The sequence below is a fragment of the Babylonia areolata genome, chromosome 18 (genome assembly GCF_041734735.1).
Source record: "Babylonia areolata isolate BAREFJ2019XMU chromosome 18, ASM4173473v1, whole genome shotgun sequence".
In the NCBI taxonomy this organism is placed as follows: domain Eukaryota; kingdom Metazoa; phylum Mollusca; class Gastropoda; order Neogastropoda; family Buccinidae; genus Babylonia; species Babylonia areolata.
This window is the reverse complement of record NC_134893.1, coordinates 73,427,767-73,453,673: the sequence shown is the minus strand read 5'-3', so window position 1 is coordinate 73,453,673 and position 25,907 is coordinate 73,427,767. Positions and strand designations below refer to the sequence as shown.

The 25,907-nt window shown below is 49.5% G+C and overlaps 1 protein-coding gene across 2 annotated transcripts in view; it reads left to right on the top strand.

The window, feature by feature from the left end:
* The window catches only part of LOC143293081 (1-phosphatidylinositol 3-phosphate 5-kinase-like), a 122,969-nt gene that overhangs the window by 67,334 nt on the left and 29,728 nt on the right, over nt 1-25,907 (top strand). The window contains exons 28-36 of one of the 2 annotated variants that reach the window (XM_076603967.1): nt 616-703; nt 1,992-2,073; nt 2,321-2,444; nt 3,815-3,904; nt 6,188-6,281; nt 11,442-11,537; nt 14,327-14,404; nt 14,836-14,906; nt 20,388-20,531. In XM_076603967.1, the coding sequence (XP_076460082.1) occupies nt 616-703; nt 1,992-2,073; nt 2,321-2,444; nt 3,815-3,904; nt 6,188-6,281; nt 11,442-11,537; nt 14,327-14,404; nt 14,836-14,906; nt 20,388-20,531 (867 nt within the window). The remainder of the gene's footprint in view (nt 1-615; nt 704-1,991; nt 2,074-2,320; nt 2,445-3,814; nt 3,905-6,187; nt 6,282-11,441; nt 11,538-14,326; nt 14,405-14,835; nt 14,907-20,387; nt 20,532-25,907) is intronic. The other variant, XM_076603968.1, reaches the window with a different exon arrangement.

Sequence of the window (25,907 nt, the reverse complement as noted above, 5' to 3'; positions counted from 1 at the left end):
TGGGTGGAGTGGGTATCCATTGACAGCTGGGTGGATGGGTATCTGTTGACAGCTGGGTGGAGTGGGTATCCATTGACAGCTGGGTGGAGTGGGTATCCATTGACAGCTGGGTGGATGGGTATCCATTGACAGCTGGGTGGATGGGTATCCGTTGACAGCTGGGTGGAGTGGGTATCCATTGACAGCTGGGTGGATGGGTATCTGTTGACAGCTGTGTGGATGGGTATCCATTGACAGCTGGGTGGATGGGTATCCATTGACAGCTGGGTGGATGGGTATCGGTTGACAGCTGGGTGGATGGGTATCCATTGACAGCTGGGTGGAGTGGGTATCCATTGACAGCTGGGTGGATGGGTATCCATTGACAGCTGGGTGGAGTGGGTATCATGGGTATCCATTGACAGCTGGGTGGAGTGGGGACACAACACCACAGGGCCTGGAACCCTCATCACTGGTGAACACAGGATCACAAGACCAACCCTTAACCCATTCTGCCCCGCTGTGTCTGGACCTCATGCACCCACATGAAATGTTTTTGCAAGTGACTCAGTGAATGTGTGTGTGTGTGTGTGTGTGTGTGTGTGTGTGTGTGTGTGTGTGTGTGTGTGTGTGTAGGAGAGGTGGGACCAGCCTTTGACATCCAGGACAGCATTGTTCTGCTGAAGAGGAGGATTTCAGAGTCTGTGCAGCGCTGGAACAACAGGTCAGTCACTGCATAGAAAAACTCTGTACTCCACAGACCATACCGTGCTGCCTTTTCTAAACTTTGATGCATGCATCTTATTGTGCAGTACGCCTGATGTTTGGTTCAGTTTGTCAACACACTGCCATGATGCATGCATCTTACTGGGCAGTATGCCTGATGTTTGGTTCAATTTGTCAACACACTGCCATGATGCATGCATCTTATTGTGCAGTATGCCTGATGTTTGGTTCAATTTGTCAACACACTGCCATGAATCAGAATGGTGTTGATGTCGACAACTGAACGTGAAAGTGTAATGTTTGTGAGCAGAACCTTCCCGTGAGTCAGAGTAAAATAAGCTTACAAGCACTTCACTAGTGGGCATGTGCACAGGACAGATTCATTTTGGTATTAAGACATAATTAAGCTTGGCTGAGCAGCTTATCAATCCTGGCTGAAGATTTCTGTGTATTGCAAACATCAGTCACTCCCACTAGGCTGGCAATTTTCAGTTGAGTAGTGTGTTGGATAAATGAAGGTGTGGTTGTGTGTGTGTGTGTGTGTGTGTGCACTGTGTGTGTGCACTGTATGTGTGTGTGTGCACTGTGTGTGTGTGTGTGTGTGTTTGCACTTTGTGTGTGTTTGTATGCACCGTGTGTGTGTGTGTGCATACTGTATGTGTGTGTGTGCACTGTGTGTGTGTATGTGTGTGTGTGTTTGCACTTTGTGTGTGTTTGTATGCACTGTGTGTATGTGTGTGTGCATACTGTATGTGTGTGTGTGTGTGCACTGTGTGTGTGTGTGTGTGTGTGTGTGCACTGTGCGTTTGTTTGCACTTTTTGTGTGTGTGTTCACTGTGTGTGTGTGTGTGTGTGTGCACTGTGTGTGTGTGTGTGTGTGTGTGTGTGTGTGTTCACTGTGTGTGTGTGTTCACTGTGTGTGTGTGTGTTCACTGTGTGTGTGTGTGTGTGTGTGTGTGTGTTCACTGTGTGTGTGTGTGTGTGTGTGTGTGTGTGTGTGTGTGTTCACTGTGTGTGTGTGTGTGTGTGTGTGTTCACTGTGTGTGTTCACTGTGTGTGTGTGTGTGTGTGTGTGTGTGTGTGTGTGTGTTCACTGTGTGTGTGTGTGTGTGTGTGTGTTCACTGTGTGTGTGTGTGTGTGTGTGTGTGTGTGTGTGTTCACTCTGTGTGTGTGTGTGTGTGTGTGTGTGTTCACTGTGTGTGTGTGTGTGTGTGTGTGTGTGTTCACTCTGTGTGTGTGTGTGTGTGTGTGTGTGTGTGTTCACTGTGTGTGTGTGTGTGTGTAGGATCCAGGACCTGATGAGCAGTCAGCAGAAGAAGTCCAGGACCAGCAAGAAGGAGAAGGAACTGGCGTCGTCCTGTGATGAGGTCAGCACTGCTCCCCTCTCTTCTCTCCACCCCTGTGATATTGAGGATTATCATGATGATCATGAGGATCAAGGCATTTGTCTGTCACTCAATCATGTCGACCAAAGCACTTTCTCACCTGTCATCCACACTCACACATAATTCTGAGGAATGAACCATTGATTCACATAAACAGAAAGCTTGATGGAGTGTTAACCAGACAGAGGGAGTGACAGGCAATGTCCGGTGTGTGTGTGTGTGTGTGCAGGTGGAACGCCTGTTGCCCAGGACGACGACAACAGAGGAACGCAGTCTGTCCATCAGTGTGATCCCTGTGGACATGCCCCCCACCTCCTCCCCCGACTTGAGGGCCATGGAAGACCCCAGGACAGGTGACACTACCTTTTCTTTTTCTGTTTGTATACAGATGAGATTGAAATCAGCTGCTTGTGATTGACCTGCTTCAGCAGAGGAGTGTTGTACACAGGTCAGATTGAATTCAGCTGCTTTTGATTGACCTGCTTCAGCAGAGGACTGTTGTACACAGATCAGATTGAATTCAGCTGCTTTTGATTGACCTGGTTCAGCAGAGGAGTGTTGTGCACATGTCAGATTGAATTCAGCTGCTTTTGATTGACCTGGTTCAGCAGAGGACTGTTGTACACAGATCAGATTGAATTCAGCTGCTTTTGATTGACCTGGTTCAGCAGAGGACTGTTGTACACAGATCAGATTGAATTCAGCTGCTTTTGATTGACCTGGTTCAGCAGAGGAGTGTTGTGCACATGTCAGATTGAATTCAGCTGCTTTTGATTGACCTGGTTCAGCAGAGGAGTGTTGTGCACATGTCAGATTGAATTCAGCTGCTTTTGATTGACCTGGTTCAGCAGAGGAGTGTTGTGCACATGTCAGATTGAATTCAGCTGCTTTTGATTGACCTGGTTCAGCAGAGGAGTGTTGTACACAGGTCAGATTGAATTCAGCTGCTTTTGATTGACCTGGTTCAGCAGAGGACTGTTGTACACAGATCAGATTGAATTCAGCTGCTTTTGATTGACCTGGTTCAGCAGAGGAGTGTTGTGCACATGTCAGATTGAATTCAGCTGCTTTTGATTGACCTGGTTGAGCAGAAGACAGTTGTGCACAGGTCATGAGTCAGACCTGTGTTGGAGTCTCACCAGTGGGTCATGGTAAGTGTGTTAGATAGAATGTGATGGTAGGGGAATAGAGTTCCTGTCAGTTTGCTGTGTGTTTCCATCAGCCATGACATGGACACAGTGTAATTTAGTGACCTGCTTGTGTGATATATATATATGTGAGATTGTAGAGAGCATGTTGTCCTAGAGTAGTGCCACTCTTTTCGTTTTTCTGTTTGCATGAAAATAACATGTGTTTTATGTACATGTGTGTGAATGAGCAGTGGTGTGTGATGTCGCTAACAGGATACGTCATGGTTATAGAGAGCAGTGTGTGTGAAAGAGCAGTGGTGTGTGATGTCGCTAACAGGATACGTCATGGTTATAGAGAGCAGTGTGTGTGAAAGAGCAGTGGTGTGTGATGTCGCTAACAGGATACGTCATGGTTATAGAGAGCAGTGTGTGTGATGTCGCTAACAGGATACGTCATGGTTATAGAGAGCAGTGTGTGTGAAAGAGCAGTGGTGTGTGATGTCACTAACAGGATACGTCATGGTTATAGAGAGCAGTGTGTGTGAAAGAGCAGTGGTGTGTGATGTCGCTAACAGGATACGTCATGGTTTCAGGGACCAGTGTACAGGGGAACACAGGCAGTATCTTGCTGACGTCCATTGTGGAGCCCCCCAGAGACAGTCCAAACAACGGGAAAGGGGAAGGTGAGAAGACAGCACTGACAGGTGTGTGTCAGAGGGGGGGGGATGCTGACTTGGCATGGGTGCTCCTTTTGCGCACTGTAAGGGGATTTTAATTACATATACTTACCGTGACCCACTAGTGCAGACTCCGGCAGGGGTCTGACGTTCCTGTCCTGTGCTATCCGCCTAAGCGGAGAAAACGAAAGTGGCTACGGCCGATAACCGCCCGGAAGTAGGTAACCTCCCCTTTGCCCCCCTGACTAGCGCCCTCTTTTTCTGGCAGCCATCTCGACTCCTGTTCCTGTGCTCTGCATACGGCTAAGTTTTTTTCCTATTTTCTATCTGTCTATCGATTCATTGGCGTCCTTGTTGTTTGTCTAATTATGGCTTCAACCAGGTCGCATAATTATGTGGCTCGTTTGGGCGATCAGGCTAAAATTAAGGTGAGGGGATTTTTTCCCCCTACACTTCGACCTGTGTGCCTTATAACATGACGCACCTAATGTAAGGTTAAAGTCTGTTGAAACACTTTCCTAAATCAGAAAGTTATCAAGGTGAACCTCCAAAGCCAAACGTTGAAGTTGGTGGCAGTAAGACAGCAGTTCCTTGGCCTGAATCAGAAGGAAGACAGCTGACAAACAGCACAGCAGGGGCACGGAGACAGGATGGACTGAAGAAGGCAGACCAGGGAGCAAAGGAAGTAACGTGTCCAGAGTTCCCATCATGCTGTCTGAATTCATTATCTACATTACCTCATGTGGAGTGACGGCCTAGAAGTAATGTGTCAAGAGTTCCCATCATGGTGTCTGAATTCATTATCTACATCACCTCATGTGGATTGACGGCCTAGAAGTAATGTGTCAAGAGTTCCCATCATGCTGTCTGAATTCATTATCTACATCACCTCATGTGGAGTGACGGCCTAGAAGTAACGTGTCAAGAGTTCCCATCATGCTGTCTGAATTCATTATCTACATTACCTCATGTGGAGTGACGGCCTAGAAGTCACGTGTCCAGAGTTCCCATCATGGTGTCTGAATTCATTATCTACATCACCTCATGTGGAGTGACGGCCTAGAAGTAATGTGTCAAGAGTTCCCATCATGCTGTCTGAATTCATTATCTACATCACCTCATGTGGAGTGACGGCCTAGAAGTAATGTGTCAAGAGTTCCCATCATGCTGTCTGAATTCATTATCTACATTACCTCATGTGGAGTGACGGCCTAGAAGTAATGTGTCAAGAGTTCCCATCATGCTGTCTGAATTCATTATCTACATCACCTCATGTGGAGTGACGGCCTAGAAGTAACGTGTCAAGAGTTCCCATCATGGCTGTCTGAATTCATTATCTACATCACCTCATGTGGAGTGACGGCCTAGAAGTAACGTGTCAAGAGTTCCCATCATGGTGTCTGAATTCATTATCTACATCACCTCATGTGGAGTGACGGCCTAGAAGTAATGTGTCAAGAGTTCCCATCATGCTGTCTGAATTCATTATCTACATCACCTCATGTGGAGTGACGGCCTAGAAGTAACGTGTCCAGAGTTCCCATCATGGTGTCTGAATTCATTATCTACATCACCTCATGTGGAGTGACGGCCTAGAAGTAACGTGTCCAGAGTTCCCATCATGGTGTCTGAATTCATTATCTACATCACCTCATGTGGAGTGACGGCCTAGAAGTAATGTGTCAAGAGTTCCCTAGAAGTAACGCGTCCGCCTAGGAAGCGAGAGAATCTGAGCGCGCTGGTTTGGATCACGGCTCAGCTGCTGATATTTTCTCCCCCTCCACTAGACCTTGAATGGTGGTCTGGACGCTAGTTATTCGGATGAGACGATAAACCGAGGTCCCGTGTGCAGCATGCACTTAGCGCACGTAAAAGAACCCACGGCAACAAAAGCGTTGTTCCTGGCAAAATTCTGTAGGAAAATCCACTTTGATTGGAAAAAGAAATAAAACTGCTCGTTGGAAAAAATACAAAAAAATGGGTGGCGCTGTAATGTAGCGACACACTCTTCCCAGGGAGAGCAGCCGGAATTTCACACAGAGAAATCTGTTGTGATTAAAAAAAAAACAAAAAAACAAATACAAATGTGCAGACATGGCCACTGTAGTCAGAACGATCAGCCCATACATGCTGGACTTCTTGTTCAACATTATCATGTGTACCATGTAAAATGCTGCACCTTGTGTATTGTTAAAATCACAACTTGTTTTTTTTTATTTGGAGGACGTGCCTTACTTATCATGATTACCCAGTGTCGAGTGCTATCCGAAGGTTTTGCTGTGTCCCCAGGAGAGGATTCGGTGGACGGCTGGTTCAGTGACCTGAGGGGCTCTGCTCGTCGCTGGTTGTCCAACACCGTGTTCACACCGCTCGCCCTGCCTTTGTGAGTCACTGGTGGTGTGTGGTGTCTGTAGGGAGGGGTCACTGGTGTTGTGTGGTGTCTGTAGGGAGGAGGAGGGGTCACTGGTGTTGTGTGGTGTCTGTAGGGAGGGGTCACTGGTGGTGTGTGGTGTCTGTAGGGAGGGGGAGGGGTCACTGGTGTTGTGTGGTGTCTGTAGGGAGGGGGTCACTGGTGTTGTGTGGTGTCTGTAGGGAGGGGTCACTGGTGGTGTGTGGTGTCTGTAGGGAGGGGGTCACTGGTGTTGTGTGGTGTCTGTAGGGAGGGGTCACTGGTGTTGTGTGGTGTCTGTAGGGAGGGGGTCACTGGTGTTGTGTGGTGTCTGTAGGGAGGGGTCACTGGTGTTGTGTGGTCTGTAGGGAGGGGGAGGGGTCACTGGTGTTGTGTGGTGTCTGTAGGGAGGAGGAGGGGTCACTGGTGTTGTGTGGTGTCTGTAGGGAGGGGGTCACTGGTGTTGTGTGGTGTCTGTAGGGAGGGGTCACTGGTGTTGTGTGGTCTGTAGGGAGGAGGAGGGGTCACTGGTGTTGTGTGGTGTCTGTAGGGAGGAGGAGGGGTCACTGGTGTTGTGTTGTGTCTGTAGGGAAGAGGAGGGGTCACTGGTGTTGTGTGGTGTCTGTAGGGAGGAGGAGGAGTCACTGGTGTTGTGTGGTCTGTAGGGAGGGGGAGGGGTCACTGGTGTTGTGTGGTGTCTGTAGGGAGGAGGAGGGGTCACTGGTGTTGTGTGGTCTGTAGGGAGGAGGAGGGGTCACTGGTGTTGTGTGGTGTCTGTAGGGAGGAGGAGGGGTCACTGGTGTTGTGTGGTGTCTGTAGGGAGGGGGTCACTGGTGTTGTGTGGTGTCTGTAGGGAGGGGTCACTGGTGGTGTGTGGTGTCTGTAGGGAGGAGGAGGGGTCACTGGTGTTGTGTGGTCTGTAGGGAGGGGGTCACTGGTGTTGTGTGGTGTCTGTAGGGAGGAGGAGGGGTCACTGGTGTTGTGTGGTGTCTGTAGGGAGGGGGTCACTGGTGTTGTGTGGTGTCTGTAGGGAGGGGTCACTGGTGTTGTGTGGTGTCTGTAGGGAGGAGGAGGGGTCACTGGTGTTGTGTGGTCTGTAGGGAGGAGGAGGGGTCACTGGTGTTGTGTGGTGTCTGTAGGGAGGAGGAGGGGTCACTGGTGTTGTGTGGTGTCTGTAGGGAAGAGGAGGGGTCACTGGTGTTGTGTGGTGTCTGTAGGGAGGAGGAGGGGGTCACTGGTGTTGTGTGGTGTCTGTAGGGAGGGGGAGGGGTCACTGGTGTTGTGTGGTGTCTGTAGGGAGGAGGAGGGGTCACTGGTGTTGTATGGTGTCTGTAGGGAGGAGGAGGGGTCACTGGTGTTGTGTGGTGTCTGTAGGGAGGAGGTCACTGGTGTTGTGTGGTGTCTGTAGGGAGGGGGTCACTGGTGTTGTGTGGTGTCTGTAGGGAGGGGGTCACTGGTGTTGTGTGGTGTCTGTAGGGAGGGGGAGGGGGTCACTGGTGTTGTGTGGTGTCTGTAGGGAGGGGGTCACTGGTGTTGTGTGGTGTCTGTAGGGAGGGGGTCACTGGTGTTGTGTGGTGTCTGTAGGGAGGGGGTCACTGGTGTTGTATGGTGTCTGTGGGGAGGGGGTCACTGGTGTTGTGTGGTGTCTGTAGGGAGGGGGTCACTGGTGTTGTGTGGTGTCTGTAGGGAGGAGGTCACTGGTGTTGTGTGGTGTCTGTAGGGAGGGGGTCACTGGTGTTGTATGGTGTCTGTAGGGAGGGGGAGGGGGTCACTGGTGTTGTGTGGTGTCTGTAGGGAGGGGGTCACTGGTGTTGTGTGGTGTCTGTAGGGAGGAGGAGGGGTCACTGGTGTTGTGTGGTGTCTGTAGGGAGGAGGAGGGGTCACTGGTGTTGTGTGGTCTGTAGGGAGGGGGAGGGGTCACTGGTGTTGTGTGGTGTCTGTAGGGAGGGGTCACTGGTGTTGTGTGGTGTCTGTAGGGAGGAGGAGGGGTCACTGGTGTTGTGTGGTGTCTGTAGGGAGGAGGAGGGGTCACTGGTGTTGTGTGGTCTGTAGGGAGGTGGAGGGGTCACTGGTGTTGTGTGGTGTCTGTAGGGAGGGGTCACTGGTGTTGTGTGGTGTCTGTAGGGAGGGGGTCACTGGTGTTGTGTGGTGTCTGTAGGGAGGAGGAGGGGTCACTTGTGTTGTGTGGTGTCTGTAGGGAGGAGGAGGGGTCACTGGTGTTGTGTGGTCTGTAGGGAGGAGGAGGGGTCACTGGTGTTGTGTGGTGTCTGTAGGGAGGGGTCACTGGTGTTGTGTGGTGTCTGTAGGGAGGGGGTCACTGGTGTTGTGTGGTGTCTGTAGGGAGGGGGTCATTGGTGTTGTGTGGTGTCTGTAGGGAGGGGGTCACTGGTGTTGTGTGGTGTCTGTAGGGAGGAGGAGGGGTCACTGGTGTTGTGTGGTGTCTGTACGGAGGGGTCACTGGTGTTGTGTGGTCTGTAGGGAGGGGGAGGGGTCACTGGTGTTGTGTGGTGTCTGTAGGGAGGGGTCACTGGTGTTGTGTGGTGTCTGTACGGAGGGGTCACTGGTGTTGTGTGGTCTGTAGGGAGGGGGAGGGGTCACTGGTGTTGTGTGGTGTCTGTAGGGAGGGGTCACTGGTGTTGTGTGGTGTCTGTAGGGAGGAGGAGGGGTCACTGGTGTTGTGTGGTGTCTGTAGGGAGGAGGAGGGGTCACTGGTGTTGTGTGGTGTCTGTAGGGAGGAGGAGGGGTCACTGGTGTTGTATGGTGTCTGTAGGGAGGAGGAGGGGTCACTGGTGTTGTATGGTGTCTGTAGGGAGGAGGAGGGGTCACTGGTGTTGTGTGGTGTCTGTAGGGAGGAGTAGGGGTCACTGGTGTTGTGTGGTGTCTGTAGGGAGGAGGAGGGGTCACTGGTGTTGTATGGTGTCTGTAGGGAGGAGGAGGGGTCACTGGTGTTGTGTGGTGTCTGTAGGGAGGGGGTCACTGGTGTTTTGTGGTGTCTGTAGGGAGGAGGAGGGGGTCACTGGTGGTGTGTGGTGTCTGTAGGGAGGAGGAGGGGTCACTGGTGTTGTGCGGTGTCTGTAGGGAGGAGGAGGGGTCACTGGTGTTGTGTGGTGTCTGTAGGGAGGGGTCACTGGTGTTGTGTGGTGTCTGTAGGGAGGGGGAGGGGGTCACTGGTGTTGTGTGGTGTCTGTAGGGAGGGGGGTCACTGGTGGTGTGTGGTGTCTGTAGGGAGGAGGAGGGGTCACTGGTGTTGTGTGGTGTCTGTAGGGAGGAGGAGGGGTCACTGGTGTTGTGTGGTCTGTAGGGAGGGGGAGGGGTCACTGGTGTTGTGTGGTGTCTGTAGGGAGGAGGAGGAGTCACTGGTGTTGTATGGTGTCTGTAGGGAGGAGGAGGGGTCACTGGTGTTGTGTGGTGTCTGTAGGGAGGAGGTCACTGGTGTTGTGTGGTGTCTGTAGGGAGGGGGTCACTGGTGTTGTATGGTGTGTGTAGGGAGGGGGAGGGGGTCACTGGTGTTGTGTGGTGTCTGTAGGGAGGGGGTCACTGGTGTTGTGTGGTGTCTGTAGGGAGGAGGAGGGGTCACTGGTGTTGTGTGGTGTCTGTAGGGAGGAGGAGGGGTCACTGGTGTTGTGTGGTCTGTAGGGAGGGGGAGGGGTCACTGGTGTTGTGTGGTGTCTGTAGGGAGGGGTCACTGGTGTTGTGTGGTGTCTGTAGGGAGGAGGAGGGGTCACTGGTGTTGTGTGGTGTCTGTAGGGAGGAGGAGGGGTCACTGGTGTTGTGTGGTCTGTAGGGAGGTGGAGGGGTCACTGGTGTTGTGTGGTGTCTGTAGGGAGGGGTCACTGGTGTTGTGTGGTGTCTGTAGGGAGGGGGTCACTGGTGTTGTGTGGTGTCTGTAGGGAGGAGGAGGGGTCACTTGTGTTGTGTGGTGTCTGTAGGGAGGAGGAGGGGTCACTGGTGTTGTGTGGTCTGTAGGGAGGAGGAGGGGTCACTGGTGTTGTGTGGTGTCTGTAGGGAGGGGTCACTGGTGTTGTGTTGTGTCTGTAGGGAGGGGGTCACTGGTGTTGTGTGGTGTCTGTAGGGAGGGGGTCATTGGTGTTGTGTGGTGTCTGTAGGGAGGGGGTCACTGGTGTTGTGTGGTGTCTGTAGGGAGGAGGAGGGGTCACTGGTGTTGTGTGGTGTCTGTAGGGAGGGGTCACTGGTGTTGTGTGGTCTGTAGGGAGGGGGAGGGGTCACTGGTGTTGTGTGGTGTCTGTAGGGAGGGGTCACTGGTGTTGTGTGGTGTCTGTAGGGAGGAGGAGGGGTCACTGGTGTTGTGTGGTGTCTGTAGGGAGGAGGAGGGGTCACTGGTGTTGTATGGTGTCTGTAGGGAGGAGGAGGGGTCACTGGTGTTGTATGGTGTCTGTAGGGAGGAGGAGGGGTCACTGGTGTTGTGTGGTGTCTGTAGGGAGGAGTAGGGGTCACTGGTGGTGTGCGGTGTCTGTAGGGAGGAGGAGGGGTCACTGGTGTTGTGTGGTGTCTGTAGGGAGGAGGAGGGGTCACTGGTGTTGTGTGGTGTCTGTAGGGAGGGGGTCACTGGTGTTGTGTGGTGTCTGTAGGGAGGGGGTCACTGGTGTTGTGTGGTGTCTGTAGGGAGGGGTCACTGGTGTTGTGTGGTGTCTGTAGGGAGGAGGAGAGGTCACTGGTGTTGTGTGGTGTCTGTAGGGAGGAGGAGGGGTCACTGGTGTTGTGTGGTGTCTGTAGGGAGGGGTCACTGGTGTTGTGTGGTGTCTGTAGGGAGGAGGAGGGGTCACTGGTGTTGTGTGGTGTTTGTAGGGAGGAGGAGGGGTCACTGGTGTTGTGTGTGGGGTGGTGGGGTGGTGTCTGGTCTTGTTTTCTCTTGTGAGTCAGTGGTGTGGTTTGGTGTGTCTTGTCTTGTTTTGTCTTGCTTTTGTGAGTCACTGGTGTTGTGTGGGTGTTTGGAGGGTGGGGTGGGGGTGTCTAGTCTTGTCTTGTCTTGTCTGGTCTTTGTTAGTCAGTCAGTGTTGTGTGGTGTGTGGAGACTGGTAGTGAGGTGTGTTGTCTGGTCTGGTCTGGGTTGTCTTGTATTGAACCATACTGTACTGTACTGCACTGCGCCGCACCGCACCGCACCGCACTGTACTGTACTGTGCTGTGTTTCAGTGACCCCTCAGAACACCACCTGCTGCAGCCCTGTGAGAGAGTGCCGGTGGTGGTCTACGACCAGGAACCCAGCTCCATCATCGCTTATGCTCTCAGGTCAGTCAGGGATCTGTAGATGGGCACCACTGTGTGTTTGTGTCTTGGGAAACAGTTGATCTGAAAGTGCCATGATTGCAGCGTTGATAGCAAGAGGATTAAGTAAGTAGCAGATAGAAATAGTGATGGTCGTTGTGTGTGATTCCATGTCAGCAGATAGAAATAGTGATGGTCATTGTGTGTGATCCATGTCAGCAGATAGAAATAGTGATGTTCATTGTGTGTGATTCCATGTCAGTACTCATCGTCAGCAGATAGAAATAGTGATGTTCATTGTGTGTGATTCCATGTCAGTACTCATCGTCAGCAGATAGAAATAGTGATGTTCATTGTGTGTGATCCATGTCAGTAGATAGAAATAGTGATGTTCATTGTGTGTGATTCCATGTCAGCAGATAGAAATAGTGATGTTCATTGTGTGTGATTCCATGTCAGCAGATAGAAATAGTGATGGTCAGTGTGTGTGATTCCATGTCAGTACTCATCGTCAGCAGATAGAAATAGTGATGTTCATTGTGTGTGATCCATGTCAGCAGATAGAAATAGTGATGTTCATTGTGTGTGATTCCATGTCAGTACTCATCGTCAGCAGATAGAAATAGTGATGTTCATTGTGTGTGATTCCATGTCAGCAGATAGAAATAGTGATGTTCATTGTGTGATCCATGTCAGCAGATAGAAATAGTGATGGTCAGTGTGTGTGATCCATGTCAGTACTCATCGTCAGCAGATAGAAATAGTGATGTTCATTGTGTGTGATCCATGTCAGTACTCATCGTCAGCAGATAGAAATAGTGATGTTCATTGTGTGTGATTCCATGTCAGTACTCATCGTCAGCAGATAGAAATAGTGATGTTCAGTGTGTGTGATTCCATGTCAGCAGATAGAAATAGTGATGTTCATTGTGTGTGATCCCATGTCAGCAGATAGAAATAGTGATGGTCAGTGTGTGTGATCCCATGTCAGCAGGTAGAAATAGTGATGGTCAGTGTGTGTGATTCCATGTCAGTACTCATCGTCAGCAGATAGAAATAGTGATGGTCAGTGTGTGTGATCCCATGTCAGCAGATAGAAATAGTGATGGTCAGTGTGTGTGATTCCATGTCAGTACTCATCGTCAGCAGATAGAAATAGTGATGGTCAGTGTGTGTGATCCCATGTCAGCAGATAGAAATAGTGATGTTCATTGTGTGTGATCCATGTCAGCAGATAGAAATAGTGATGGTCAGTGTGTGTGATCCATGTCAGTACTCATCGTCAGCAGATAGAAATAGTGATGGTCAGTGTGTGTGATCCATGTCAGTACTCATCGTCAGCAGATAGAAATAGTGATGGTCAGTGTGTGTGATTCCATGTCAGTACTCATCGTCAGTAGATAGAAATAGTGATGGTCAGTGTGTGTGATTCCATGTCAGTAGATAGAAATAGTGATGTTCATTGTGTGTGATTCCATGTCAGCAGATAGAAATAGTGATGGTCAGTGTGTGTGATCCATGTCAGTAGATAGAAATAGTGATGGTCATTGTGTGTGATCCATGTCAGCAGATAGAAATAGTGATGTTCATTGTGTGTGATCCATGTCAGCAGATAGAAATAGTGATGTTCATTGTGTGTGATCCCATGTCAGCAGATAGAAATAGTGATGGTCAGTGTGTGTGATCCATGTCAGTACTCATCATCAGCAGATAGAAATAGTGATGGTCAGTGTGTGTGATCCATGTCAGTACTCATCGTCAGTAGATAGAAATAGTGATGGTCAGTGTGTGTGATTCATGTCAGTACTCATCGTCAGCAGATAGAAATAGTGATGTTCATTGTGTGTGATTCCATGTCAGTACTCATCGTCAGCAGATAGAAATAGTGATGTTCGTTGTGTGTGATCCATGTCAGCACTGTTGGTCAAGCCATGTGTGTGGTGTGTGTGATCCATGTCAGCACTGTTGGTCAAGCCATGTGTGGTGTGTGTGATCCATGTCAGCACTGTTGGTCAAGCCATGTGTGGTGTGTGTGATCCATGTCAGCACTGTTGGTCAAGCCATGTGTGGTGTGTGTGATCCATGTCAGCACTGTTGGTCAAGCCATGTGTGGTGTGTGTGATCCATGTCAGCACTGTTGGTCAAGCCATGTGTGGTGTGTGTGATCCATGTCAGCACTGTTGGTCAAGCCATGTGTGGTGTGTGTGATCCATGTCAGCACTGTTGGTCAAGCCATGTGTGGTGTGTGTGATCCATGTCAGCACTGTTGGTCAAGCCATGTGTGGTGTGTGTGATCCATGTCAGCACTGTTGGTCAAGCCATGTGTGGTGTGTGTGATCCATGTCAGCACTGTTGGTCAAGCCATGTGTGGTGTGTGTGATCCATGTCAGCACTGTTGGTCAGGCCATTTGTGATGTGTGTGATCCATGTCAGCACTGTTGGTCAAGCCATATGTGGTGTGTGTGATCCATGTCAGCACTGTTGGTCAAGCCATGTGTGGTGTGTGTGATCCATGTCAGCACTGTTGGTCAAGCCATGTGTGGTGTGTGTGATCCATGTCAGCACTGTTGGTCAAGCCATGTGTGGTGTGTGTGATCCATGTCAGCAGTCTTGGTCAAGCCATGTGTGGTGTGTGTGATCCATGTCAGCACTCTTGGTCAGGCCATGTGTGGTGTGTGTGATCCATGTCAGCACTGTTGGTCAAGCCATGTGTGGTGTGTGTGATCCATGTCAGCACTGTTGGTCAAGCCATGTGTGGTGTGTGTGATCCATGTCAGCACTGTTGGTCAGGCCATGTGTGGTGTGTGTTTCAGTTCTGCAGACTACCAGATGAAGCTGAGGGAGGTTCAGGCGTTCCTGTGGGGAACACCGAAGGACACATCATCAAGCAGGTACTGAGGGGGGTACCATGTGTTGGTGCACAACATGACAACATTACTAACTGCAACTTGGTCTGGCTTTCAACGGGTATATAGCACACACACACACACACACACACACAGAGAAAAAAAAAAGAGTGGATATCAATAGTCATGAAACAGGATGAAAAAAAACAACTGCATTCAGTTGATGTCTGAACTTTCCACTCAAGGTGTGTGTGTTAGAGTGACAGCAGTTATGATGCTGCTCTTTTGACTGACTTGTTCAGGTACACAGTCATTTTTCTGAGAAAATGTGAATAAACATTTAGTTGTGTGTGTGTTACTTGGGTGAACACCAAAACATCTGACCAGAGTAAGTCATATCTCCTTGTTCGTTAGGTGAACAGTAAGCCCTATCATTGGACACATTTAATTTTGTGTGTGTGTGTGTGTGTGTGCAGTGGCCTGTCTTCCAGAGGTAGCAAGGCCAACGACCTGGGCAGCATCACTGTAGAGTCTGTGTTGGAAACAGGTGAGTGTGTGTATGTGTGTGCGTGTGTGTGTGTGTGTGTGCCTGTGCGTTAAGTCATTGTGTGTGTGGCTGTTTCCGTGTGTGTGTGTTATGTCAGTGTGTGTGTGTGTGTACATGTGTGTGTACATGTATATGTGTGTTTTATGTTTGTGTGTGAGAGAGATTGCATCTGGTTGTACACATGGTGGTGTTTATTAATGTTGACCTATGAGAGTTGCTGAGTTATTTTTGCTGTAGTTGACATTGCCCTGTGTGTCCGGGTGGAGGGGAAAGACACAAAGTGACCCTTGGGGCTGGCTGTCGTGTTGATCACTTGGGGCTGGCTGTCGTGTTGATCACTTGGGGCTGGCTGTCGTGTTGATCACTTGGGGCTGGCTGTCGTGTTGATCACTTGGGGCTGGCTGTCGTGTTGATCACTTGGGGCTGGCTGTCGTGTTGATCACTTGGGGCTGGCTGTCGTGTTGATCACTTGGGGCTGGCTGTCGTGTTGATCACTTGGGGCTGGCTGTCATGTTCATCACTTGGGGCTGGCTGTCATGTTGATCACTTGGGGCTGGCTGTCGTGTTGATCACTTGGGGCTGGCTGTCGTGTTGATCACTTGGGGCTGGCTGTCATGTTGATCACTTGGGGCTGGCTGTCGTGTTGATCACTTGGGGCTGGCTGTCGTGTTGATCACTTGGGGCTGGCTGTCGTGTTGATCACTTGGGGCTGGCTGTCATGTTGATCACTTGGGGCTGGCTGTCGTGTTGATCACTTGGGGCTGGCTGTCGTGTTGATCACTTGGGGCTGGCTGTCGTGTTGATCACTTGGGGCTGGCTGTCATGTTGATCACTTGGGGCTGGCTGTCGTGTTGATCACTTGGGGCTGGCTGTCATGTTGATCACTTGGGGCTGGCTGTCGTGTTGATCACTTGGGGCTGGCTGTCGTGTTGATCACTTGGGGCTGGCTGTCGTGTTGATCACTTGATCACTTGGGGCTGGCTGTCATGTTGATCACTTGGGGCTGGCTGTCGTGTTGATCACTTGATCACTTGGGGCTGGCTGTCATGTTGATCACTTGGGGCTGGCTGTCGTGTTGATCACTTGGGGCTGGCTGTCGTGTTGATCACTTGGGGCTGGCTGTCATGTTGATCACTTGGGGCTGGCTGTCGTGTTGATCACTTGGGGCTGGCTGTCATGTTGATCACTTGGGGCTGGCTGTCGTGTTGATCACTTGGGGCTGGCTGTCGTGTTGATCACTTGGGGCTGGCTGTCGTGTTGATCACTTGGGGCTGGCTGTCGTGTTGATCACTTGGGGCTGGCTGTCATGTTGATCACTTGGGGCTGGCTGTCGTGTTGATCACTTGGGGCTGGCTGTCGTGTTGATCACTTGGGGCTGGCTGTCATGTTGATCACTTGGGGCTGGCTGTCATGTTGATCACTTCTCCTTGTCTCATTTCGTGGGGCTTTAGAGTGGCTCAGAGATGATGGCTGAGACACGTAGCCATGTGTTTCTGTAAGTTGTACTGGGCTGACAGCTGTGCACATCTCCATGACAGACGTAATGTGTGTTATATTGCTGCTGTGTGTTGGTCAGTGTCTGGGTGATGGGGGAAGTTGTTGTCATGTAATTTATGTATGAGTCATGGAATGGATGTGTATCTCTGTTATTGTTTTTGTGTGGGGGGTTGGGGGGGGGGAGTATTTGGGTTTTTTGATGACTCCTGGCCAAGCCTGTGTAATGAGTACTGAATGATAATAATGATAATGATAATATAATGAATGACTTGTGCTCTCAAGGTCTGACTGGTGTTTGGGATATATATATATATGTATATATCAGGAATCTGCTGCCTGTCCCCACCCATTGTTTTCTTTTGAAGCAGGTGTGGTGTAGGATGTCGGGATCATTGTACACGTTTTGTGCCTCCTTGAAGCTGATGCTGAAAAGTCAGAGGGGGGATTCCAGAGAACTGCCCTGTATTGTTCGTTTCTTTCAGTGCTTTCTTGTGTCACTCACTCCTCCTTTTTCTTCTTCACTGGTCTTGCACAGTGCAGCTCTGCTCTTTGACGTACAAACTGACCGGCACTGACAACAGTTTGGGGACGTTTTCTTCAGACTGCTCTTCTTCTTTTCCTCTCTCCTGCATGGTGACGTCTGTCTCTCCTCTCTCCTGCATGGTGACGTCTGTCTCTCTTTTTCACACTTCACAGGGGAATGTTTCAGTTTCCGTAACCTTTAGCTGTGCACTGGTGGGGAATTCCTGTTGAGTGTGTCTAGCACTGGGCAGAAAGAAAGGCAGGGGGCAGTACTGTTCTTGTGCCTCTGAAACCTTCCCTGACTGAAATGAGGCACCTGTTCACTCCTGGTTAGAGTGAGGAAGTCAGGATGAATGAAATACCATGCTGAACCCTGGTGACTGGGGCCTGTGCTGTTTTTCCACGGTGCTCCCTCTTCACATTAACACACTGTCCAATAGTGACAACACTTTGATGACATTCTGTTTTTTACAACTACAACAGACAGCTGGGTCATGCTGCTTGGGTCAGAGAATCCACACATCTGATCTCAAGGTTCTGAGTTTCTGTCATCATGAAAAGTGGACTTCAGATATATTTGGCTCTGCAAACATTTTGTCAGTGTTCTTCATTTGATTTCATTTATAATTATTTTTCTGTGTGTTAGGTATCTTTTTTGTTGTTTTTGTAGTTGTTGCTGAATTGTGTGGGATAATTGGAAAAGTGTGATGTATCTCCCACTTGGCCCTACATATTCCAGTGATGGATATGAGGAGTAATTTCTGGAGGTTATCTGATTTAGTGCTATCGGAGATTAGAAAAGAGAGATAAACCACTCGCGGCAGGCCCCTTCTTACTGTCTATAACAGTGCTGAAGCCGTTTTGAGGCACACACGCAGTGCGGAAGGGTGGCGGTAAATCACCCTCTCCTTCCCCACCCCAAGGAAACTGGTCGGTTCGACGGTTCAGCTGCAGTAAAGCGAAAGTTAAGTTACGCCTGGAATTTCGCACGTGTAGTAAGATTCGCTGAATACAATGAAAACTGATTCATTTTTGCTTTGGTTTTTAGCACGTTTGCATCTGCTTGAATGTAGATAATATAAAAAGAAAATAAAGCAGTCCCCCCACCACCAACTCCCCCCCCCCCCAGCGCAATGTTGCACATGAGAGAGACAGTTATAAATTATTGAACTGCGTTTTCGTAACGCTACTTTTTCTTCACACTTTCTGGTTTACATCACCATTTCTTCAAAAAAAAATAAAAAAATATATATATCAAAACATAAAACACATATTCAGCTCTGTCTCTCTTCTAACATCTGTCTATACATACATACATGAATACATACATACATAATTTCATATAGATCTATCAGTATGTAAATCTAAATCTATCAATATGTACATAATCATATATATAATTCATATATATACGAACGCTTCATGTTGCCCGAGCAGACCGTTGTATTGTGCTCTATCTCTCTCTCTAAGTCTCTGTCTCTGTCTCTCTCTCTCGGGAGTTTTACATGGCTGTTAAAAGCATCCACGATTCTGTACTTGTATGTGTTCGTGACAAAGGTATTTATTCAGACTTTTTTCAGTGTCCAATAGGGGTTAAACAAGGTTGTATGCCAAGCTCACAGCTGTTTTCCTTTTTCATCGGTGAATTGGCAGTGGAGTTATCAAAGAAGGGGAGACATGGAATACAAATGATACCTGGCGCAACAGATTTGCTCTTAATGCTATTTGCTGATGATGTTGTTCTCTTGTCTGACACACCCACAGAGTTACAAAATCAATTAAATGCCCTTAAGCAAGAAACAGACAGACTACAACAAACAGTGAATCTCGTTAAGACCAATATTATAGTTTTCCGCAATGGAGGTCATCTTTCGACTCGTGAAAAATAGTGCTGTGGTGATAGGGAAATAAAAGTAACCAATACATATAAATATTTAGGAATGTTATTCACAACAAAATTGAGTTTGACATCTGCGTGGGATGAAGCAAACAGAAAAGGGAAAAAAGGTGTAATCCAAATTATAAAATCACTCAGGAGACTGCGTTCGACTGACGCTTTCCTTACGTTTGGGCGGGGCAAAGGCAGCTCATGAATAATGAATGCGTGCCGCGGCGCAGGCTGCCTGGCTTCAGCAATTTCTGCAAGTGGTTTATCTCTCTTTTCTAATCTCCGGTGCTATCAACACACTTAGTCAGTGTGCTTTGACAGCTCCTTGGAACTGACACTGATGATAGTCCACAGTGTTGGTACAACTCCACATTGATCTGACTCTAGTTACTGATGACACATACACACATGATCTTTCAGTGTTTGATGCTTGTTCTTCTTTTTGTCTTTGCTTTCATTTTTTTTAAACTCCTCTGTCTGTCTGTGTAATGCCTTTCAGCCTGCCTTGTACTGGTCTGTACTGGGGTGGTGGTGTTGTCTGTGTGGTGGTGAGAGAGAGGGTGGTGGTGGTTGGTTGGTTGGTTGGTTGGCAGGCCTAAAGGTGGGTAGTGGGGTGTTGTTGTCTGTGTGGTGGTGAGAGAGAGGGTAGTGGTGGTTGGTTGGTTGGTTGGTTGGCAGGCCTAAAGGTGGGTAGTGGGGTGTTGTTGTCTGTGTGGTGGTGAGAGAGAGGGTAGTGGTGGTTGGTTGGTTGGTTGGCAGGCCGAAAGGCGGGTAGTGGGGTGGTGTTGTCTGTGTGGTGGTGAGAGAGAGGGTAGTGGTGGTTGGTTGGTTGGTTGGTTGGCAGGCCGAAAGGCGGGTAGTGGGGTGGTGTTGTCTGTGTGGTGGTGAGAGAGAGGGTGGTGGTTGGTTGGTTGGTTGGTTGGTTGGCCTAAAGGTGGGTAGTGGGGTGTTGTTGTCTGTGTGGTGGTGATAGAGAGGGTAGTGGTGGTTGGTTGGTTGGTTGGTTGGTTGGCCTAAAGGTGGGTAGTGGGGTGGTGTTGTCTGTGTGGTGGTGATAGAGAGGGTAGTGGTGGTTGGTTGGTTGGTTGGCAGGCCGAAAGGCGGGTAGTGGGGTGTTGTCTGTGTGTTGGTGGGAGAGAGGGTAGTGGTGGTTGGTTGGTTGGCAGGCCGAAAGGCGGGTAGTGGGGTGTTGTCTGTGTGGTGGTGAGAGAGAGGGTAGTGGTGGTTGGTTGGTTGGTTGGTTGGCAGGCCGAAAGGCGGGTAGTGGGGTGTTGTTGTCTGTGTGGTGGTGATAGAGAGGGTAGTGGTGGTTGGTTGGTTGGTTGGTTGGCAGGCCGAAAGGCGGGTAGTGGGGTGTTGTTGTCTGTGTGTTGGTGGGAGAGAGGGTAGTGGTGGTTGGTTGGTTGGTTGGTTGGCAGGCCGAAAGGCGGGTAGTGGGGTGTTGTTGTCTGTGTGGTGGTGAGAGAGAGGGTGGTGGTTGGTTGGTTGGCAGGCCGAAAGGCGGGTAGTGGGGTGTTGTCTGTGTGTTGGTGAGAGAGAGGGTAGTGGTGGTTGGTTGGTTGGTTGGTTGGCAGGCCGAAAGGCGGGTAGTGGGGTGTTGTCGTTCCTGCGGGCGGCGGGGGTGAGCCGGGAGCCCAGCCCCAAGCTGAGTCGTAAGGACCCGGAGTGTGTGGAGGCTGTGCGCTACACTCCCCGCATTGACTGGGAGAGTCTGGAAGGTAGCGCCCCCTGGCTCCCTGTGCCTGTGCCTGTGTGTGTGTGTGTGTGTGTGACTGCTAACCTCTTGTGTGGTGTCCCCTTGACGTTCTCCTGGCTTCTCTCCCCTGTTCACACTGACTGCTGCCTTTCCCACTGCCTGCCTGCCTGCCACACTCTGTCTTGTTCATGTTGTTTTGTTGTTATAACTGACAGTGTTTTTCTGGTGATTGACGTCTTTACGATTACACAGTTGTGAAAGTGAACAAAATGAGAGTACCATTTCCAGGGTTGGAAAAGTCTTGAAAAATTTGTTTGGTGTCATGTAGTTACCATGTCCAACTCAAACGCACTAGCTTGACATTGTTAGCTTATTTAACCTAACAGGGAGTATGATACAGATTCCCCATGTTTGTCCTTCAAGGTCTGTAAGTATATTTAACCTAACAGGGAGTATGATACAGATTCCCCATGTTTGTCCTTCAAGGTCCAAAAAAAGTCTGGGAAACATAAAGAAACCCTGTACCCATGGCATTCAGCAAAGCTTGATGCATTGAAAAAAACTAACAAAACAAGTAACGAAAGGGGAACTGTTCATATGAAGTAGTTTGTGCTCAGAGAAATACCAGTGTTCATAGTCACAACATCTCACACCATCTAAGATACTCTATATTGGTGGGTGTTGAAAAGGATGAGAAATTGAAATACATTAGTGTATGTAAGCATCTGCTTCCTGGCTACTGTCATTACTTGGAACAGTGTATAACAGTGTATACATTGCCTGTAAATGGTTTTCATGCAACATGCACAGCTCTCTGCATACGTCAGTCTGATGCCTTTCAGTACATCGTGCACAAAGTCAGTTCATTACATTTCTCATTTCTTTTCCATTGTATTGTGTATGTGGTGTCATGACAATAACCTTCTTTTTTTATGATGTACCCAGTGATATATTGTACACATGTATCATTTGTCCTGACAGTGTTGTATCTGTTCATTTTATACACACACTGTCATGAGCCCCATGTCACGTGTTGAAATGAAGATTATTAGGAAAAAGATGTGTATGAATTTGTCGCCTGAGGTGATTTTACTTCATACAGCATGCAGTGTGTGTACACCGTGACAAATCCATTGGCTGTTTTTTTGTTGTTGTTTTTTTACCCTGGCTGTGGATTGTGCACGTTAAAGAACCCCCCACCCTGTGTGCCTTGTTGGAAGATGTGTGTGAGAGAAATGAGCTGTCAGTACAGTGGACGGTGTCCTGGTGGATTATGCACGTTAAAGAACCCCCCACCCTGTGTCCCTTGTTGGAAGATGTGTGTGAGAGAAATGAGCTGTCAGTACAGTGGACGGTGTCCTGGTGGATTGTGCACGTTAAAGAACCCCCCACCCTGTGTGCCTTGTTGGAAGATGTGTGTGAGAGAAATGAGCTGTCAGTACAGTGGACGGCGTCCTGGTGGATTGCTGTCATCACTGGCATGTCCATTTCCTGTTTTCTGCCTGTCACTGTTCTCCATTCTGACCCCTTCACTTCACATGGATTGTTGTTGTTACTTGAAGCTCTGAAAAGGTGGGGGGGGTGGGGTGCAGTGTGGCGTGTTATTGGGGCGGGTCAAGTGTGGAGCATTTCTGTTCTCTGGAGATGTTGAGGGTAGTTGTTCACATGTAAAGTCTTCCTTCTTCTCTCTCCCTGCCTCTGTCACTCTCCCCCTCTGTCTCCCTGCTCCCTGTCTGTCACTCTCTCCCTCTGTCTCCCTGTCTGTCTCTCTCTCCCTCTGTCTGTCTGTCACTCTCTCCCTCTGTCTCCCTGTCTGTCTCTCTCCCCCTCTGTCTCCCTGTCTGTCACTCTCTCCCTCTGTCTCCCTGTCTGTCTCTCTCTCCCTCTGTCTGTCTGTCACTCTCTCCCTCTGTCTCCCTCTCTGTCACTCTCCCCCTCTGTCTCCCTGTCTGTCACTCTCCCCCTCTGTCTCTGTCACTCTCCCCCTCTGTCTCTGTCACTCTCCCCCTCTGTCTCCCTCTCTGTCACTCTCCCCCTCTGTCTCCCTGTCTGTCACTCTCCCCCTCTGTCTCTGTCACTCTCCCCCTCTGTCTCTGTCACTCTCCCCCTCTGTCTCCCTGTCTGTCACTCTCCCCCTCTGTCTCTGTCACTCTCCCCCTCTGTCTCCCTGTCTGTCACTCTCCCCCCCTGTCTCGCTGTCTGTCACTCTCCCCCTCTGTCTCCCTGTCTGTCACTCTCCCCCTCTGTCTCTGTCACTCTCCCCCTCTGTCTCTGTCACTCTCCCCCTCTGTCTCGCTGTCTGTCACTCTCCCCCTCTGTCTCCCTGTCTGTCACTCTCCCCCTCTGTCTCGCTGTCTGTCACTCTCCCCCTCTGTCTCCCTGTCTGTCACTCTCCCCCTCTGTCTCCCTGTCTGTCACTCTCCCCCTCTGTCTCTGTCACTCTCCCCCTCTGTCTCCCTGTCTGTCACTCTCTCCCTCTGTCTCCCTGTCTGTCACTCTCCCCCTCTGTCTCTGTCACTCTCCCCCTCTGTCTCTGTCACTCTCCCCCTCTGTCTCCCTGTCTCTGTCACTCTCCCTCTCTGCCTCCCTCTCTGTCACTCTCCCCCTCTGTCTCCCTGTCTGTCACTCTCTGTCTCCCTGTCTCTGTCACTCTCCCTCTCTGTCACTCTCCCCCTCTGTCTCCCTGTCTGTCACTCTCTGTCTCCCTCTCTGTCACTCTCCCCCTCTGTCTCCCTGTCTGTCCCTCTCTGTCTCCCTGTCTGTCACTCTCCCTCTCTGCCTCCCTCTCTGTCACTCTCCCCCTCTGTCTCCCTGTCTGTCACTCTCCCCCTCTGTCTCCCTGTCTGTCCCTCTGTCTCCCTGTGTCACTCTCCCTCTCTGTCTCCCTGTCTGTCACTCTCCCCCTCTGTCTCCATGTCTCCCTGTCTGTCACTCTCCCTCTCAGCCTCCCTCTCTGTCACTCTCCCCCTCTGTCTCCCTGTCTCTCTCCCTCTCCCTGCCTCTGTCTCCCTGTCTCTGTCACTCTCCCCCTCTGTCTCTGTCACTCTCCCCCTCTGTCTCCCTGTCTCTGTCACTCTCCCCCTCTGTCTCCCTGTCTGTCACTCTCCCCCTCTGTCTCCCTGTCTGTCACTCTCCCCCTCTGTCTCCCTGTCTGTCACTCTCTGTCTCCCTGTCTGTCACTCTCCCCCTCTGTCTCCCTGTCTCTGTCACTCTCCCCCTCTGTCTCCCTGTCTGTCACTCTCCCCCTCTGTCTCCCTGTCTGTCACTCTCCCTCTCTGTCTCCCTGTCTGTCACTCTCCCCCTCTGTCTCCCTGTCTCCCTGTCTGTCACTCTCCCCCTCTGTCTCCCTGTCTGTCACTCTCCCCCTCTGTCTCCCTGTCTGTCACTCTCCCCCTCTGTCTCCCTGTCTGTCACTCTCCCTGCCTCTGTCTCCCTCTCTGTCACTCTCCCCCTCTGTCTCCCTCTCTGTCACTCTCCCCCTCTGTCTGTCAGTCTCTGTCTCTCTCAGTCTCTAACTCTGTCTGCCCCATCTCTCTCCTCTTCACGGTCTCTGCCCCAAACATTGTGGAAGGTAGTGTTGACGACAAATCCAGGGAGACAATTCTCTTCCTTCTGTCTGCACAACACTCACTTTGTTCACAGTTTTCATTTTTACGCATGCACACACACATGCACGCATGCACATACACACACATGCATACACGCACACATGCACGCACGCATGCACATGCGCATGCACACACACTTTGAATTTAGCAGGCTATGAAGGCCTGACATTTGCACTGGGCTTATGCATAAGTGAGGCATCTGATTTGTGGCCTGTTATTGCATTTTAAAGCACATGTGGTATACCATTAATTAATCAATCCGCCTACTTTCACCACCTCATTAAAACTGAAAGATAAACTGCACAACAATCAGAACTTTTTTAGATGTCAGTGGATCAAAGTGTGTGTGTGTGTGTGTGTGTGTGTGCAGACGTGTGCTTGTGTTTGTGAATAGGTGTAGTCTTGTGAATGTGTGTGAACCTGTTTGTGTTGGGTTCCATGCGTTTTTTGTGTGCTTGACTGTCAGTTTTTGTTCTATGTGCTGATATATTTGTGTACATTGTTATTCATTCAGCCACTGTATTGATTTATTTTTTCATTCATTCTTTTTTTCCCTCCAGTGATGTATGGTTCAAGCTTTTCAGACTGAGGGGTGAACAGGGAGGCAGTGTCGGCTGTTTAAAAAGAAATGCTTTTCATTGGTTATTTGTTTTGGGTGTCATTGTGAAGATTGCAGCCAGTATGAGGTGGAAAATCTGTCAAAGAAACTCCAACAGTCTCAGAGTTGAACTGTTTGCATTGTCCTATGTGTGTGTGTGTGTTGGGTGGGGGTGGGGGGGGATGCATGTGTGTGTACATGTTTTTATGTTTGCATGTGTATGCATGTATGTGTGTTTGTGCACATGTGTGTGTATGTGTATTTATGCATGTTAGTGCATGTGTGTGTGTGTGTGATCAGCATGTTGTACACTGAACAGTTTCCTCAGCCAGGGGAAGAGAATCACAACAGAGAAGTCAAGCTTTGTCCTTTGTCTCTGAACACTTCAGCTTGTGAATCCCCAGTCAGTTCACCACTGTCTTGTATTGTTTTGTATTGGACTGTACTGTGTGGTATGACTCTTTGTCACTCTCTACCTGGGGAGAGCGTTTTGTCACAGTGCAGCACCACTTTTTTTCTCTGTCTCCAGGTGTATTTCTTTGATGATCAAAGTAGTTTTCTCCGCTTGATTTTTGTCAGGCACTAACCTTTTTTTCTGGTGTCTTCTTTTACGTCTACTAAGTACAAGCTGCACACAGGACCTGGGTTTATCATTTCATCTGAATGACAGGGGGTGGGAGGTTCAATCCTTCAGTCCCAACTTATAACAGGAATGAAGAGCAGTTTCACAAGGTTTTCAGTTGGTACTACTTTTTCTGTGATCATGGGCTGCTGCTCTTGTGTTGACCTGCATGTACAAGTGGGCCTTTATCCTGCCATGTAGGCAGCCATACTACATCTACAGGAGTGTTCATGCTGGGTATGTTGTTGTTTCCGTAACCTTCGGGATGCTGACATACAGGATTCTTGACATGTATGTTGGATCTTCTGCATGCATATCCACACACAGTTTCAGTTTCAGTATCAGTAGCTCAAGGAGGCGTCACTGCGTTCGGACATATCCATATACGCTACACCACATCTGCCAAGCAGATGCCTGATCAGCAGCGTAACCCAACGCGCTTAGTCAGGCCTTGAGGAAAAAAAAAAAAAAGTGAATAAATAATAGATAAGCTTACACAAATAAATAAATAAGTAAATAATAACTATAATGTTAAAAAAAAAAGAAAAGAAAAGGTAGTAGTAATAATAA